We start from the raw sequence: 16,872 nt of genomic DNA, 5'->3' as shown, positions 1-16,872 counted from the left end.
AAACATGAGTATGATAAGGAGAGTCATAACAGATATAAAAAAGACCAAATAGATGTAATGTCTGAGATGAAAAATATATTGGTTGGAATTAACAGCAGATTAGACACTGCAGACAACATAGGTGTACTTGAAAACATAGCAGTAGAAAACTATATGCTAGTGACTCCCAGTTCTGTTCAGAACTCCAGATTCATATATTCAACTGGCTACTTGACATCTGACATCTTGAACGATTTATAGGCATATTAAACTTAACACATCTAAAATTGAACTAATAATGTGCCCCTTCTCTCCATTTCCTCCCTATCTCACCCTCGGTAAATGGCAATCCATCCTTTTAGTTGCTCAGGCCCCAAACCTTGGATTTGTCCTTGATATTCAATCCTTCTGCAAATCTTGCTCACTTCTTTCAAGTCTTCACTCCCTGGCTACCCTATCTAAACTTTCAGTACCTCCCCCAAACTTTCTCATGTCATTGCTTTATTTTTATTCCTTAGCACTTGTTACTAATATAGTACATATTTTACTTGTGTATTTTATTTATTATCTATCGCCTCACTAGAATATCAGCTTTATAAGGGTAGAGATTTTGTCTGTTTTTGTACACAACTATTTCCCTAGGGCATAGAACAGTGTCTGGTGTGTGGTAGGTGCTCAATGGATACTGAACAAATGAGTAGATGAAACACAGTCAGTACCTTAATCTGAACACATTTAATGTGATTCTGATGTTTTTCTTCATTCAAAATGTATTTATTTAATAAATATTTATCTGGCATATAGGAATCTCTGAGATGCTATTTTTTGAGTGAATGAAGTAAGTGCCTGCTGTGTGCCAGGGTCTGTTTCAGTTATTGATGATATGATAGTAGGAAAAAAAAACAGGTAAAGTTCTTCTTTCTTTATCTTCTCTTTGAGTCTAGTATTTCTAAAAAATCAGTATTTGAAAAAGTATCCAGATAGTTGCTTATATTTTTAAAACGACACAAAGTTTTAATACTAGTCAAATTGTTATTAAAGACCAGCAACTGAAAGTGTATAAGTACTGAATTGTATGGCAGATTTATAAAAAAAAAAAAAAGTCATATAAGTAGCAGTGTGTGAAGTTTAGATGCAATTTAGATGGTTCAGGAGATGAAGGAAAGGGCATTTCAAGCAGAAAAAAGAAACAAAGGGAGATGAATATTTGGTGTTTGGGGAGAGCAACCTAACTAGAGCAGAAGGTATATAAATTAGGTATTCCTTCACTAATTTAAATATTAGTTGGATGATTGATTAATATGTGACAAGTACTGAGCTAGTTGCTGTCCAGAAGTTATATACTCAATTGGGGAAACGTACATATAAGCTGTAGTATAGCGAATTAATTGTTATAGTCCAGGGCATTCCTAGATTACATCTCTGGAAAGACAGAGTAGCAGCGTTTGTCCCTTTCTGAAGGGAAGCTACTCATAGGAAATTATACCTAAACTCTCATTTGAAATTCCACTTAATCGCCAAAACCATAGCATTGAATTGGTTCTCTGAAGAATTACAGAGAAAGAGCTCCAGGTCAAGGGCTGTGTCTTGGAAAATTGCCGCAGGAAGTAGGAAGCCAGTGTAGGAACAATGACTGTGGAGGAAAGAAAAGAACATTGTCTTGTAATGGAAACAGGAAGGATTTTCAGAGTCAGGGGTGGTTGGACTGTAGCAGGAAAGTAAAGAATAGGAACAAGAAAAAAAAATTGGATTTGATGAGAGTAGTTCCTGAAAACCTTTAGAATTGCCATTTTAGGGGAGTGGTTAGGGACAGAAATCAAGTTGCAGCATTAATCTATAGAATGACAATTTTAGATAGATACCACAGCCATAAACCAAAGAATTACCTTGTATGCATGTGTGCAGGGAACCATGTAATACTTTGCTCTTCTTATCAGGTTAGTAACTTCCAGTAATTTGCTGAAAACTCTATCAAATTTAACTTTATTTAGTAGCTATCAGTTAACTGCACAGACCATTTTAATTTTTTGTCAGAATCATATAATGTTATTGCTAGAATAGTATCTGACCCGTCAGTGGCAGTGCTAGGACAAGAACTTTCCCTACTTTCTGGCCACTTCTTACCATTTATCACATCACTGTGACCAACTTGTCTTTGTCTTTTGTCAATGCAGGAAACCAAAGATAAACTCAAAGAAACAACAACAAAGTTAACACAAGCAAAAGAAGAAGCAGATCAGATAAGAAAAAACTGTCAGGATATGATAAAAACATATCAGGTATGGTTAACTTTTCAAATGGATTAGTAACAAATTATACTAAATATCAGTACTCTTGTTTCATTAAATTTCTATGCCTGCAATATTTGAAGTGTAGAAAGGATTTGGTAGAGCAGTGAAACAAATTGCAGGTTATTTCCTTTGTTAAGGTACCTGCAGCTTAAAATGGATCTTATTTTAGGGAAGTTTTCAATCAAATAAAAACCCTAGAAATTGTGAGAAGGAATGAAGAGTACAAGGAAATATGTAACTTAAAGACAAAAGACTAACCTACTCTGTATTATGTTACATATCTTAAGTGTGCTGTTCTTTTTCATGCAAAATTGACATTTAAAATCTTTTAATGCAGTCTTTGATGTTAGATACATAAGCTATGTATTTCACAATTAGTAAACTTAGTTGCAAAGCCTTCTTCACTTTCCAAAGTATAAAACTTTTAAAATTGTCATACTCTTTTATTTCCTTTCCATTAGGAGTCAGAAGAAATTAAATCAAATGAGCTTGATGCAAAGCTTAGAGTCACAAGAGGAGAACTTGAAAAACAAATGCAAGAAAAATCTGACCAGCTAGAGGTAAGTAGTTTTGTTCGTCGTGTATCCTAGATTGTGTGTTATATACCGAAAGAGAGAAACAGTGAGTACTTATTGCCATCTGCATTTAAGGCCTTTTGGAAGAAGCAGGCACTAAACTTTTAGATCTAGTTTAGTACATTATGATTTGTGGTTCTTTTGAACTTTTTTAAAGATGCATCATGCCAAAATAAAGGAACTCGAAGATCTGAAGAGGACATTTAAGGAGGGTATGGATGAGCTACGAACACTAAGAACAAAGGTAATTAAATCTTTAGTCAGGACTCCAGAGGAAGGGTAAATATATTTAATTTTAGATTCATTCTGATTTCTAAAGTGGTGGAGAAAGGATATTTATATAGAAATTTTTCAAAATAAAAGACTCAGAGGAGTAAAATAGCAATTCCCTAGCAACATAGTTGACTCTTCTGTTGAAATGAATGTCTTCCTTTGAAGTGTTTGCCAAACATTTCTATTATTTCTGTAGAACATTTGCTTCATTTATAACTTATCCTTGGTCCTCTGATCCAAGGACAGTCTTACCAGCAAACCCATTGGAAAGATAGTTGGACCTTAGAACTGTGAGTGTCAGAAAATAATAGGAAGACTTTCTTTAGTCTTAGATGGATACAATTTAATTTCTAGCAGTCTATTAAACCCTTAACAGTTTTTAGTTTTTATTGTAAAGCTAGTATCCCTTTTAATGTAAATATGAATGTGATATATTATTATTGTATATCATTCATTTATTTAGAAATAGGCTTTTAAATAACCACCTTGAATTTGAGATCACCTAATAATTTTCAAAGTGTTTTTTATATCTCTTCCTATTTGTTCTCCTTGCCAGTTCTTTGAGGTAGGTAGGAAAGATGTATCCTTTTTCAGATGAGCAAATGGAGATTGAGTAAAAATAAAATAACATACTAAAACTGCCATGACTAAATCATAAGAAATCTGAGATTGGAAAGCCAGGACTGTTAACTTCCCATTATATTTTCTTCACATTAAATAATACTGCTTTAGAATTCAGCTTGGATTATTAATATGTAGCCACTATCTGAAATAATTGATAAAGAATGAAAAAATATTATCTGTAGCTTAACTTGGTTATGATCATCTGATAGGTGAAATGTCTAGAAGATGAACGATTGAGAACAGAAGATGAATTATCAAAATATAAGGAAATTATTAATCGCCAAAAAGCTGAAATTCAGAATTTATTGGACAGAGTGAAAATTGCAGATCAGATACAGGAGCAGCTTCAAAGGTATTAAAAAAAATGAGAAACTTGTGTTTGTGTTTAAAAAAAAAAAAAAATTTTTTAAATTCTATCTCAAGATTCTGTTTTTAAATACAGTTGTTGCATTAAATGAGTAATTTTTCTTATTTACTAGCTAAAAACTTTTAAATTTCTCTCTTCATTTGAACTTTTTTGGATTACCTTTGTGTTCTCATCGTGGCGTCTACAAATCAAAGTTTATATTCCCTAAACATTGGCAGTAACAATTTATAAGACAGACAGAATGGGCTTAATTTATTTATTTCCTTTGCTTTCAAATTCTCTTACTTATGCACAGTCCTTACTTTTTCATTGAAAAGGTAAATCTAGATCTACACTGTCTAGGTTTAGATCTTTGCATGTGTGTAGCTTGAGGTCAGGAGCTGATATTGTTTCTTGGCTTACAAAAAACCATTTAAACTTTACTCATGACACCTGGAAGAGCCTGGATTCAGGTTGAATTTAAGTATCTTTTCCATACCTTACCAATACCCCACTGCTGAGTGTTGCTAGAGAAATCCTCACCATCATCCAAATTGATGCTGCTGTAAATTCAAAGTTGCCAGCCTCAACCGGGAGTGCTAATGTACCTCAGATCCTACCATGTGTCTTTGGTCAGAACCTTCCTCCCCATCTTCTTAACTTTTATTCTGAATTTTACCACTTTCTTCACACTTCGGTGTTTCCCTTTACCTCTCTATTTACTCTTGGCAAGTGATTACTTCTTCACAGAAAAAATGGGAGCTGTCACGTAAAGTTCTCTCAGCTTCTTGCTGTTATCCCTGTGAACTGCCTGATCTGCAGCCATTCTTTCCTTGGCTTCTGTTGTGGAAGAAATGTTCCTGCACCTGTCTGAATTGAGTTATTCTTTCTGCTTCTGCTGTGGATCCTGCTCTTCTGCATTGTCAGACTTTTTCTTGATTATTTCTTCTTTATCCTTTATCTCTTACATCTCTACTGACTTTTTCTTTCTACATTTAAATATGATTATGTCTTTAAAAAAAAAACAACTCCCATGACCTTCCCTACCAGCTTATTCTCCTTTCCCTCATAACCAAACTTGTGTATAAAATCGTCCACTGTTCTCATTCTCCATTTCTTCACTTTCTATGTTCTGTTCTTCTTCACTTGAATCTAGCTTCTGCCCCCAACATTTCATTAAAAACTTTTACTAATGCCTCCTCAGATATGGTGGACACATCTCAGGCCCGGCCTTGCTTGAATTTTTAGTATCTTTTAACACCACTGAACTCATGGTCTTTATTGATATGCTTCGTTCCTTTGGCTTCCTTTTCATCATGGTCTCCTCCTACCTTTCTGGTCAGTCTTTGTCAGTCTCTTTGGCAGACTTCTCTTTCTTTCATAAAGCCCTCATTTGTTCTAATTTTATCATATCCCTTGGTGATCCCAGCTATTCCTGGAGTGTGCTGTAGGACTGTTAAATTATTATCTTCAGCCCTTTTTGCTGAGCTCTAAGCACACAAGTATCGAAGACATCTTGTTGGGAAAATAGAATAATTTAATCAGGCCTCCTCGCCTTAGGTCCAGTTGGGGGTGGTGCGGCACATTCTTTGTAAACCAGTTGTGTGTGGGTGGAGTTAGTGTGCATGGGCAGCGCCGTGACCTGGCTGGCATGGACTACCTCGGGCGTCCACCTCCTGCAGCCATGCTCTCCAACCTATGGCTTCCAAAGACCTGTTTGCCGGTTACCTAGCTCACAGACCTGCGTGTGAGGGGTCTGGTGACCCAGCCTGGTATGTGAGAGGTCTGGGGACCCAGTCTGGTGTGTGAAGGGTTTGCGACCCAGTCTGTGAATGGGCTTGAGGGGTCTGTGAGCTCCAGACGGCGCTGTAGCTCGACAGTTGGCCCAGTCGGTAGGATTACAGGCAGGTAAAAGAGCTCAACACACCTCAAACTTTAAGATGTCCAAAATTGATTCCTCCGCCCACAGGTATGCATCTGTTCTCATGTTTCTAGATGAGTGATGAGTGTAGCATCCAGATGACTGTTCAATCCAGGAACCTGGAAGCCATCCTTGGCTCTTCCCTCCTTCCCCTCACACATCTAACCAGTCACAAAGTATTAGTGATGTTAACTCTTTAATATCTTTCAAGTCCATTTACTTTTTACATCCCCACTGCTACTATCATAGTTCAAGCCATTATCAACTCTCATCTGGAAAACTGCCACCACTTGTAAACTGGTTTTTCTGCTTTCTTCTTCTGTAATCCATTTCCTACACTGTGGTTAGTATAATATATTTAAGAAAGGAAATCTTCCAAAACCTTTTAGTGATTTCCTATTGTCTCAAGTTGCCTAGTGAATTCAAATGCCTTACCAAGGCTTATAAGTTTAGTGACTTGTCCATTACTTTGTCTGTGCCTTTCTCTGTTTCACACTTGTGTTTCAGTTGTAGTCAGTTAACAGTGTTTATGGATTGTCTCCTATGTGCCAAACCCTGTGTTAAGTGCTAGGGAGACAGTACAGTCCTTATTCTCATCAATATTGAATATTTGTTAGTGCCAAAAGGAAGTCCTTCTTTTATTTCATTCCCAGCTTGAGCACGTACTGTTCCTTCTCCTTGAAACATAGTTTGTTCTCCTACTAACTTCTGCTTTTCCTTTAGGTTAGAGATCAACAAACTATGGCTCATGAGTCAAATCCAGCCCACTACCTCTTTTTGTAAATGAAGTTTGTTTTGAAACATAGCCATACTCTTCCATTTATGTTTTGTCTATGGCTACCTTCATACTATAATAGCAGAATGGAACAGTAGCAACAAAAATCATATGGTCCAGAAGCCCAACTTATTTACTATCTGGCCTTTGCAGGCAAATGGTGCTAACCCCTACATTAAGTATTGGTTTGAGTACCACTTATACTAGTTTAGGCGACCTGCTCTGTGCTTTCCTCATCAAAAATGTTCTGTCACTCTCATATAATTTCCCTCCTTGACTAAAAGCTCTTTGAAAGCAGGGGCCATGTTGGTCTTTCTCACTTATATTCTGAGCTTTTAGCTCCTGGCATTGTATTAGGCATTTGTAAATATTTGGATGAATGAATAAAAGTACGTTTATAAACTTTTCATTAGATGAAAATTCCCAAACCATTAATTTAATGTCTCTTAAAGTTTAATTTTTTCTTAAATATAAACTTTGTTTTTTAGAGGTAAACAAGAAATTGAAAATTTGAAGGAAGAAGTGGAAAGTCTTAATTCTTTGATTTATGACCTACAAAGAGACATCGAAGGCAGTAGGAAAAGAGAATCGGAGCTACTACTGTTTACAGAAAAGCTCACTAGTAAGAATGCACAGCTTCAGTCTGAATCCAATTCTTTGCAGTCACAATTTGATAAACTTTTCTGTAGTGAAAGTCAGTTACAAAGCCAATGTGAACAAATGAAACAGGCAAATGTTAATTTGGTAAGTATAAATGTACATTTTAAAACTTTCAAGACAACATAGCAATAAGTACAAATTTTCCTAACAGCGTAAAAGTGGTGGTAGTTGATTTAAGCTGTTTTCTATTGTCACTGACTTTCTGGTACTTTCAGATCCTGTAAGAAATATCAGTTTTTCCTTTCAACTGATAAAATGTATAATAAAATTTCTCCCTAAAATGATTATGAAGAATATTTCACTTTTGAAAATAAGAAAACCATGATTCCTATCATTCCTAACTGGAATCATTACATATTTTTAAAAAGATACTTTAAATTTTTATTTTTTAATAGTTTAGAAGTGGTTTAATATTTCCAAGCCACAAGCTTGTCTTCAAGTTACTCACAAAAATAATTTGAGATTTTAGTCTAAAAGTTGAGAGACCTGCGTCACAGATTGTTTTGCACATATAGAACGATATACTCATTAATGTATCCCTCTGCCTTGCCATGCGAGGATTTTGAGGAGCTGAGTGAACAAAACCCGGTAAGGAATAATGGTAGGAGAATCTCTACTATCAAGGACCTTATATGTTTAAGTTTTTAAACTGTCAGCCATAATGGAAACAAACATATTAAAGTTGGTGTTTTGTTTTATCTTATTAATATTCAGGAAAGTAGATTGGCAAAAGAGGAAGAACTGCGAAAAGAGGAAGTCCGGACTTTGCAAGCTGAACTCACTTGTAGACAAACAGAAGTTAAAGCATTGAGTACCCAGGTAGACGAATTAAAAGATGAGTTAGTAACTCAAAGACGCAAACATGCCTCTAGTATCAAGGATCTTACCAAACAACTTCAGCAAGGTATAAAATTCTTCCACACTGGATCTTGAATATGTGTGCTTCTTTTAACCATTAAGGATTTTATCGGAAAAAAAATATTTTACATCAGGTTCTGTCTACCACATTGATTGGAGCTGTATGTTCATAAACCAGATGGCTAAACTTGCAATTCCATGAATAGTCTATCTCATATGTTAAAGAGCATTTGTTCACAGAACCCCAAAAAGTGAGAATTGGGAAAGTATCTTAGGGCAGTAGTATCTAAACTTTTTTAGTTACATGCTTCTGTCAGTAAAAAGTATTTAAGCATTTGTTTTCCAATTTATATATGTTCTTTAAATTTGAAACATGTATTACTCTTTTATGTATATTAGAAAACAGATGAAAAATAGAAATTTAGAAAGATCTATCTTTAAAGATAAGTATAAATAGAAGTTCTAATGTTTTCTCCCTACATGTGCCTTTGAATTATTTTGTGTGGCATCTAGGGTACCTGCACTCCTCCTTGCAGACTTCTAACTTAGAGATCACCGAGACCTATTAGCTTTCATCTGGATCTCATGAAACAGACCAGGAAGGTTTTAATTACCCAAACACAACAATGACAACAAGAACTGGAACTTAGATTTCTTTCATTTAAAAATTCATACAATTATTGAGTGTCTGTGCTATGATGTATTGAGATACAAAGATGGATAAGACATGTACTCCAGTTTTCTATTCTCTACTATTCCCCATTGCTTTATTTTGATAAAATAGGGTGAAATATAGTTAAAAAAAAAAAAAAAAAAAAGATTTAGAGCATATGCTTATGAATGTATTCAGTTATTTGCCATAAGAATTCAGTTTGTTTTTATAGATGCAACTGAAGGGAAATTTGAGAGAAATTTCTGGTACTGTAAGGATTTTCTAAATCTTTCAGGGCTCTAAAAGTTAGGTTCATTGAAACCAAGTGATGCCAGTATCAGTTATCATAATGTTGTTTTTGTATATTTTGTATTTGACCCATACATTTCCAAATGTTGTTTTATATGAGTGACACCTACAGCCCTCTTTAAAGTATGTATTTAAGAACTTTCTCTTGTTGTCTGTGCCATTTTTGTCTAAGTGATTGTAGCAATTAAAATCAGAGATGGTGGACAAGTGGTCATGATAATTGTCACAAGTAATCCATTTTTTTCTGTAGCACGAAGAAAATTAGATCAGGTTGACAATGGAAGCTATGATAAAGAAGTCAGCAGCATGGGAAGTCGTTCTAGTTCATCAGGTAAAAAACTAATGGCATTAGTTTTATTTAGTGATTGATTATAAAATAAGTAGCATTTTTTGTTTTAAAAAGTATTGATATGTTTTGTTTCATTTTGAAGTATTAAAAGTGGTAGTTATATATAATGATATTGTAAAAAATGTTTCTGGTTAAATGTGTGTTTTAATCATTACTCACGGTTTCAGGTTTGTCATGGGGCTCTATATGATCTGTCTCTGTACCTCTTTTTTCTTATCTGCTTCTTCTTTATTCTGTGCAATAACTTCCTCTTCTGTTTTTTAAAATTCAGATTTGTATCCTCTAGTTAGATTTGGTGTAATATGTGCTCACTCTTTTTTTTTTTTTTTAACTTTTACTCTTAATAGGATCATCATTATATATCTGATTTTTTATATATATATGTGTATATATATATCTATATACACACACACATACACTTTATTTTTTTATTTTTTTTTGTCTTTTTCGTGACCGGCACTCAGCCAGTGAGTGCACCAGCCATTCCTATATAGGATCCAAACCCACGGCGGGAGCGTCGCTGCGCTCCCAGTGCCGCACTCTCCCGAGTGCACCACGGGCTCGGCCCCACTTTAAAATATATATATATACACACATGAGGGTACTTGAAAAAGTTCATGGGAAAATTGAATTAAAAGATAATACAAATCTTTACACGAACTTTCTGAAGATCCCTCATACACACATGCATATATGAGGGTACTTCAAAAAATTCATGGAAAGATTTGTATTATCTTTTAATTCTATTTTTCCATGAAATTTTTGAAGGGCCCTAGTATATCTCCATATATATTTTTTAATCTTTTAGCTTTTCTTTCTTTTTTTTTTTTTTTCTTTTTAGCTTTTCTTATGATAGACATGTCTACGGTCTAAAACAAAAATAGTCTATAATATGATTGATATTACTGTGAAAATGATAATTAGCAAAATATCAGTGTATTTATCATTTTGGGGATGCCAGGAACCATGCTAAGCACCTTAAATATATCATTTACTTTGCAGAACAGCATTGTGAGGTGAGTCATAATTCCCATTTTACAGATGAGGAAACCAAAATTCAGAGGGGTTACATGATTTGCCCAAAGTCCACAGTGACAGAACTCTTCAACTCCAGAGTCCTTGCTTGTTGCTATACTATACTGTCCTCTAGGAGTTGCACGTTAGGGAAAAATATCATCAACTGTTACAATAGTGGGAAAAAATGTGTGGTAGAAAGAACATGGATTTGAAATTACAGATAGGTATTTAGATCTCAGCTCTGCCATTTATTGATGTATAATGTTGGATACCATTACTTGTCTTAAATCTGAAAAATGGGGTTGGAAAAAACCATATCTTTATAGAGTAAAAAGAATCAGAAATTCTTCTCACTGATGTTGGTAAAAACAATAGCTAACACTTACCTAGTGCTTACAGTATGCACTATTCTGTGTTTCACATATATTAACTCATTTAAATGAGAGTAACAATCCTATAAGGTAAATAATACTACTATTCCCATTTTAAGATGAAGTAACCAAGGCACTGATAGTTAAATAATTTGTCCAAAGTCACATAGCTAGTAAGTGGAGGAGTAGGATTTGAACCTAGGCAGGCTGGCTCCAGGTCTTTACCCCACTATATTCTATCTTTTCTTACTCTGTCTTCTCTTGTACACCTGCCTCTCCCTTCCTCCCTTTCTCTGCTTTTTTCTATTGTCTTGTAGTTTAATTTTGGTCTCACTTTAGATTTGTGATTCTGACTTTTTCTTGAAAAAGTATTGCCACTTCTGCATCCTCTTTCTGAGACATATAAAATAGACTCCTTTGGTATTTCTATTATCAGTACATTCAGAAACAAGAACTCAGACCATTCATACCTGTATTGTGTTCTGTGTCCAGCTGTGTTAGAGTGAATATTTGAAAATGATACTGGAATAAATATTATATGAGATTAGAGATGGTTCTAGACTAAGTACAGCATCTAAACTTATTTTTTGTCTTCAGGGTCCCTTAATGCTCGGAGTAGTGCAGAAGATCGATCTCCAGAAAACATGGGGTCATCAGTAGCTGTGGATAACTTTCCAGAAGTAGACAAGGCCATGTTGATTGAGAGGATAGTTAGGCTGCAAAAAGCACATGCCCGGAAAAATGAAAAGATAGAATTTATGGAGGACCACATCAAACAATTAGTAGAAGACATTAGGAAAAAAACAAAGTATGTATTATTTTGGTAGTACAAACTGTTCAGAATACCATATTCATATGGTAAAGTTACTCTTTTCAAAGCTAATCGTATCAAGAGTCTATCTTTCAAAAAATAATTTTTAATTATCATTTAGTTCCCAATCTTTTTGATCACCTATTAGGTTCTAGGTTTTGAGAATACAGAGATGAAAGAAAACACAGGTCTTTCCTTTAAGGTGACATAGTGAAAAAAGATAGTGTTCTACTTAGCTTTTTGTTTCCATGGCTGTGACTGTAAGAGACATACAGGGTTGTGGATTTTTTTTCCTGTTGGGTAGGACACAGTGGGGTAATTTGTCGGGCACATGCAAGGCACTGTGCCTGTGGCTTAGTAATATATCACTGATTCCTTACCAACTACTCAGGGTGAGAGTGAGTTTGCTGATTTTGCAGATATGTTAAATAGGGCTCAGGTCGAATCACTAAATGTTCCAGGGTTACTGTTCATGACAGGGTTACTGTTACTGTAAGTGACAGACCTAGAGCTGGAGATATAGTCCAGCTCTGACTGACTCTGGAGCCTGTGCTGTGCTGAATTCCTATCACAAATAACTATATTTATTTAAAGAAGAGTTTTTATATTTCAGGTCTTTTCCCATGACTTCTTAATTTTTATTTTGAAATACTTTTAGACTTACAGAAAAGTTTGCGTATGACTTTTAAGAGAAAGTAAAATATAGAAAGATAGTTCTGAGTTTAATAATAGGAAAATAGAAAATTTTAACAGAAGCTGGAGTAATAAATCACTCAGATATTTTAGGGAAGAAATCAAAAAGCAGTATTTATATGTCTTTAATCTAGATACCATGATAGAACAAAAATGAATAGTTTAAGAAATCATCTGAATAAGAAAAATTTCTATTATAATTAGGTTATTAACCTAATAGGTATTTATTTTATGCTAATCATTTTATGCTTATGATTGGTTGACTCTTACAAATTCCAGTGTTTTAATTCTACAAGTATGCAACTGATAGTCGTTTTGTTTTGCAGAGTAATTCAGAGTTACATTTTGCGGGAAGAATCGGGCACACTTTCTTCAGAGGCATCTGATTTTAACAAAGTCCATTTAAGTAGACGAGGTGGTATCATGGCGTCTTTATATACATCTCATCCAGCTGACAGTGGATTAACACTGGAGCTCTCTTTGGAGATCAACCGGAAATTACAGGCTGTTTTGGAGGATACATTACTAAAAAATATTACTTTGAAGGTATTTGCATTAGTCACTTACCAAGCAATAAACATGACAAAGTGATGCCTCTTTCACAGTCTGATCTAGCACTTAGATGGGCTATTTCTGTAATGCAAGATAGTCATTTCACCCAGAGATAAAACTTTAGTGTTTTTTTCTTTTTGAAAAGCACAATTTTTAAAACTAGTGAAAAAACATGAAGAAATACCAAAAATCAGTTTAGCTATTTGCAATGGATGGCCTTTGACATATATTGTTAACTAATTATAATTAATTGCTAAAACATAATTTTTTAGATTATGACATATCTAATGTATTTTCCAGCTTTATTTTTTGCATCTATTATCTGACCCAACTGTTCTGTTTTTGCTGTGTTTGGGCCTTGAGAGTTAGTAATGGGTTTTTTAAGAAATTCTTAAATCTGGTAAGTAATCACTTTATGCACTAAAAATTGTTGTAGCTTCAGTGAAAAGATTGAGTATGACTTTGAAATGGACAAGACTACTGAAAACAGCTGTGTGACTGTTTTGTCTTACGTAGCACTTAGGACTGAGGATCACTCAGTTTCAAAATTCAGGCAAAAATAGTTCAAACCAAATCTTTTTATTTATTATACTTAGTAGTTTTGTTTTCTCTTCCCGTCTTTTCCCCTAATTATAAAGGAAAATCTCCAAACACTTGGAACAGAAATAGAACGTCTTATTAAACACCAGCATGAACTAGAACAGAAGACAACAAAGAAAACCTAACACAAAGCTCTTGCTCAGTCATCAGACGAAAGCCACACAGGAGCAGGTGCCACTGACCAGTACTGTTGAAAACTTCCCTGCTTTGTGTGTCACCGACTAAAAAATTTGTTTTGCTTCATCTGTACTAAAAAGTAACATTTTACAATATGAATGCATTGCTGTGTATACTGTAAGAGTGTAAACTTTGAAGAAATTTGTCTTTGTATGGTGCGGTACAGCCTGTCGTTGAATCTAAACAGCTTAGTTTGCTCGTAGTCATGTGAAGTGCTGATCCCACAAGGGATTTTAAACCCCTTGTCCATATTTTTTCCCTTAAAAATATACAAGGGTACTTCAAAAGGTTCATAGAAAAATAGAATTAAAAGATAATACTAATCTTTCCATGAACTTTTTGAAGTACCCTTATATAATGTCAAAAATGAGTCAGCTTTTAAAAATTTTACATGAAAAGATAGGTGTTAGTCATTCAGTAATATGCTGCTTCTCCAACATCAAGAAAACTAAAGAAAAAACAGAAATGTTTGTTTGACATTCCAGTATATTTGGTTGTGTTTTAGGGATGCATATAAGTAATTTTAATTTTAATGAAATCTGAGTTTAATAGCAAAGCTAGCTGTTGGTAACTAGCAGTGATCAGGCATTGTATGCCTCTGTCAGGTTTCCTTATGTGTTAGGTACATCTTTTCAGATTCAGATTGTTTGAATTAATAGATGAATTTTTAAATCTTTAGTTACTTAAAATACGATTTTAAATAACATGTTTATTTAGAAAATTTCTATGGTCTTCAGTTATATTTTAAAATGTGAAATGGATGCAATCATTAGAACAGACAGTTGAATAATTCTTTGAAACTGAAATACTTTAGTTTTACTGAAATCATGTAAAGGCAAATGTAATAGTGTTTAAGATATTTATGAAGAACCAGTTCCCAAGAGAAACCGGTATAGGGCATTATTGACCATTTCATTTGCACACCATTCTTTACTATTGATATAATTATGTATTATAGTGGAGTGATCATACTCCCCAAATTTGATGTTTTGATATATTTATTTAAAACATAAAGTAATTATATCTCTGTAACCAAAGGAATTTTAGAGCCAAATTTTTGTATCTTGTTGGATTTTTACAATATTTAAGATGTACACTTAAATGTTGTCATAGTATCAATATTTCTGTCATTGAATTTTGTCTTACCTCTTAAAATTTCCCACTAATTATGATTTCTGTGTGAGTTTTCATATTTCATTATATTCAGATCGTTAGTATAGTAGGATACCATGGCTCATGAACACATGTTGCAGTAAGACTCAGTTTTGTTTTGGATTTTTGCATCCTTTTTTCCCCCCTTAAGGGAAGTAAGCTTTGGGGTGATGGATTAAAAGCCTTTATATAATTGTATGGGCTCTAAAAGTTGGGCTCATGGTGGCAATGTCCTTATAATGTGTTTTAACATTTTTAAAATCAACTTAACATTGTTTAAAAAGATAATTTAAGGACAAGATGATTCAATGTAGTATTTTATTTCTTCTGTGTATTGACTTAATGTTGTCATCCAAAACAAATAGCATCTTTTTACTTCAAAATGAAAATTACATTCAGAGACATTTTATTTTTAAAATAGTTGTAAAAAGTATTAGTTTTATCATAATGTATCTTTTTCTTTTTACCAATAGTAATTTATTGAAATAAAATAAGAGGGCGAGTGCAATCAAATCTGAATTTTTTTACCATTTGTTTCTATTGACACTCCTAAAGACTACTTAGAGTAGGCAAGTTAACTAAATTTTTCTGGCTTCTCATGTGGTGTAGGTTTATAACTACAATATTTGTTTTTTTCTCCAAGGCACAAAATGTATAATGGAGACCAAATAGTTGTCAGATCCATATGCCTATACACTTAAAAAAAAAAATACACACACACACACACACACACACACACACACACACATATGCAGTTATTATGGACAAAAATGAAACACTCTAGTATTGATATTTATGCCACCATCTAGTTGGAGAAGTTTAATGATGAAACACTTTTAGAAGAAAACTATTATAAACCATATTCTGATTACCTTTTTTCCCCATAAATGTAAGAAATATGGAAAATTCTCGAAGAACATGCTTTATTTTCCATTTGTTCTTCAGTATCTACTATATCCTTTTGTATATGGGCCAGGACTAAGCAGAATAATGTACAAAAATGTGCATATGTCAGAGATACCTATTTCTATACTGGTTCACAAACAGCTCCTGATATAAGGATGTCAAGGGCCTTCTACCTGTTACTATATTGAATATATAGAGAGAGGAATGGGATATCTGGAAAAGGAAAATGGTGTGGATAAACCTGAGATCTGGGGAGAAGTTTGTTTTCTATGTTCATTATTAACTGTACGCATCAAAGGTTGTTTTGCTTAGCAATATTTTGATTTCTTTGAACAGGAAATGGTTTTAGAGTGAAAGCTTGTTGTGAGTGCTTTTCTCCCAAACCACTTCAAACTTTAGCCTGTTCAGTTTTAAAGGTTAAAAATGGTGGGTTTGGACAGAAAAAAGTTTGAACTTTGATGGTGGGTTTTTTTGGTTTTTTTTCACTATTTTCATAGCCATTTAAAGCAATTTAGCTGAAATTAAATTTTATCAGGCTACCAACATGTTATTTATTCATTTAATAAATGCATTTATTGAAAACCTACTATTGCCAGGCACCATACAAAAGATATTGTGATTATGTTAGTGAACAGACCAGAAAGCACAGTATCCATCCTCATGGAGCTTATGGTCTAATAAAAATAGCTGGGAGACAATAGGAACAGGTCCTTAGGGCTCTCTGTCTCATAGCCAGCCCCTTATAACTGGGCTGAGAAGAGGGTTAATATATCTGTGCCAGTAGGTGGCTCAGAAATCTCACTCTGGCCTTAAGCTTTGGGAAACTGAATCCTTGCTGAGGGATGCTGAGAACAAATCGTTGTTTTCATGGTAGTTCTGCACATTTCCTAAATTATTCCAGTTTGATGTTTAATTATTCTTTAAGAAAAAGGAAAAAAATACACAGATCATAAAATGGCATTAGATTTTTACCGTTTTATT

General features: G+C 34.0%; 1 protein-coding gene across 1 annotated transcript in view; it reads left to right on the top strand.

The window, feature by feature from the left end:
* The window catches only part of CCDC186 (coiled-coil domain containing 186), a 43,273-nt gene extending 27,927 nt beyond the window's left edge, over positions 1–15,346 (top strand). The window contains exons 7-16 of the mRNA XM_063102462.1: positions 2,154–2,258; positions 2,732–2,830; positions 3,003–3,089; positions 3,952–4,094; positions 7,273–7,528; positions 8,159–8,348; positions 9,514–9,594; positions 11,598–11,808; positions 12,831–13,050; positions 13,695–15,346. Of these exons, the coding sequence (XP_062958532.1) occupies positions 2,154–2,258; positions 2,732–2,830; positions 3,003–3,089; positions 3,952–4,094; positions 7,273–7,528; positions 8,159–8,348; positions 9,514–9,594; positions 11,598–11,808; positions 12,831–13,050; positions 13,695–13,781 (1,479 nt within the window). The 3' untranslated portion in view covers positions 13,782–15,346. The remainder of the gene's footprint in view (positions 1–2,153; positions 2,259–2,731; positions 2,831–3,002; positions 3,090–3,951; positions 4,095–7,272; positions 7,529–8,158; positions 8,349–9,513; positions 9,595–11,597; positions 11,809–12,830; positions 13,051–13,694) is intronic.
* Positions 15,347–16,872: the final 1,526 nt, after the last annotated feature.

This window comes from Cynocephalus volans, chromosome 7 (genome assembly GCF_027409185.1).
Source record: "Cynocephalus volans isolate mCynVol1 chromosome 7, mCynVol1.pri, whole genome shotgun sequence".
In the NCBI taxonomy this organism is placed as follows: domain Eukaryota; kingdom Metazoa; phylum Chordata; class Mammalia; order Dermoptera; family Cynocephalidae; genus Cynocephalus; species Cynocephalus volans.
Note: the sequence above shows the minus strand (reverse complement) of the source record. Positions and strands in the feature narration are given on the sequence as shown.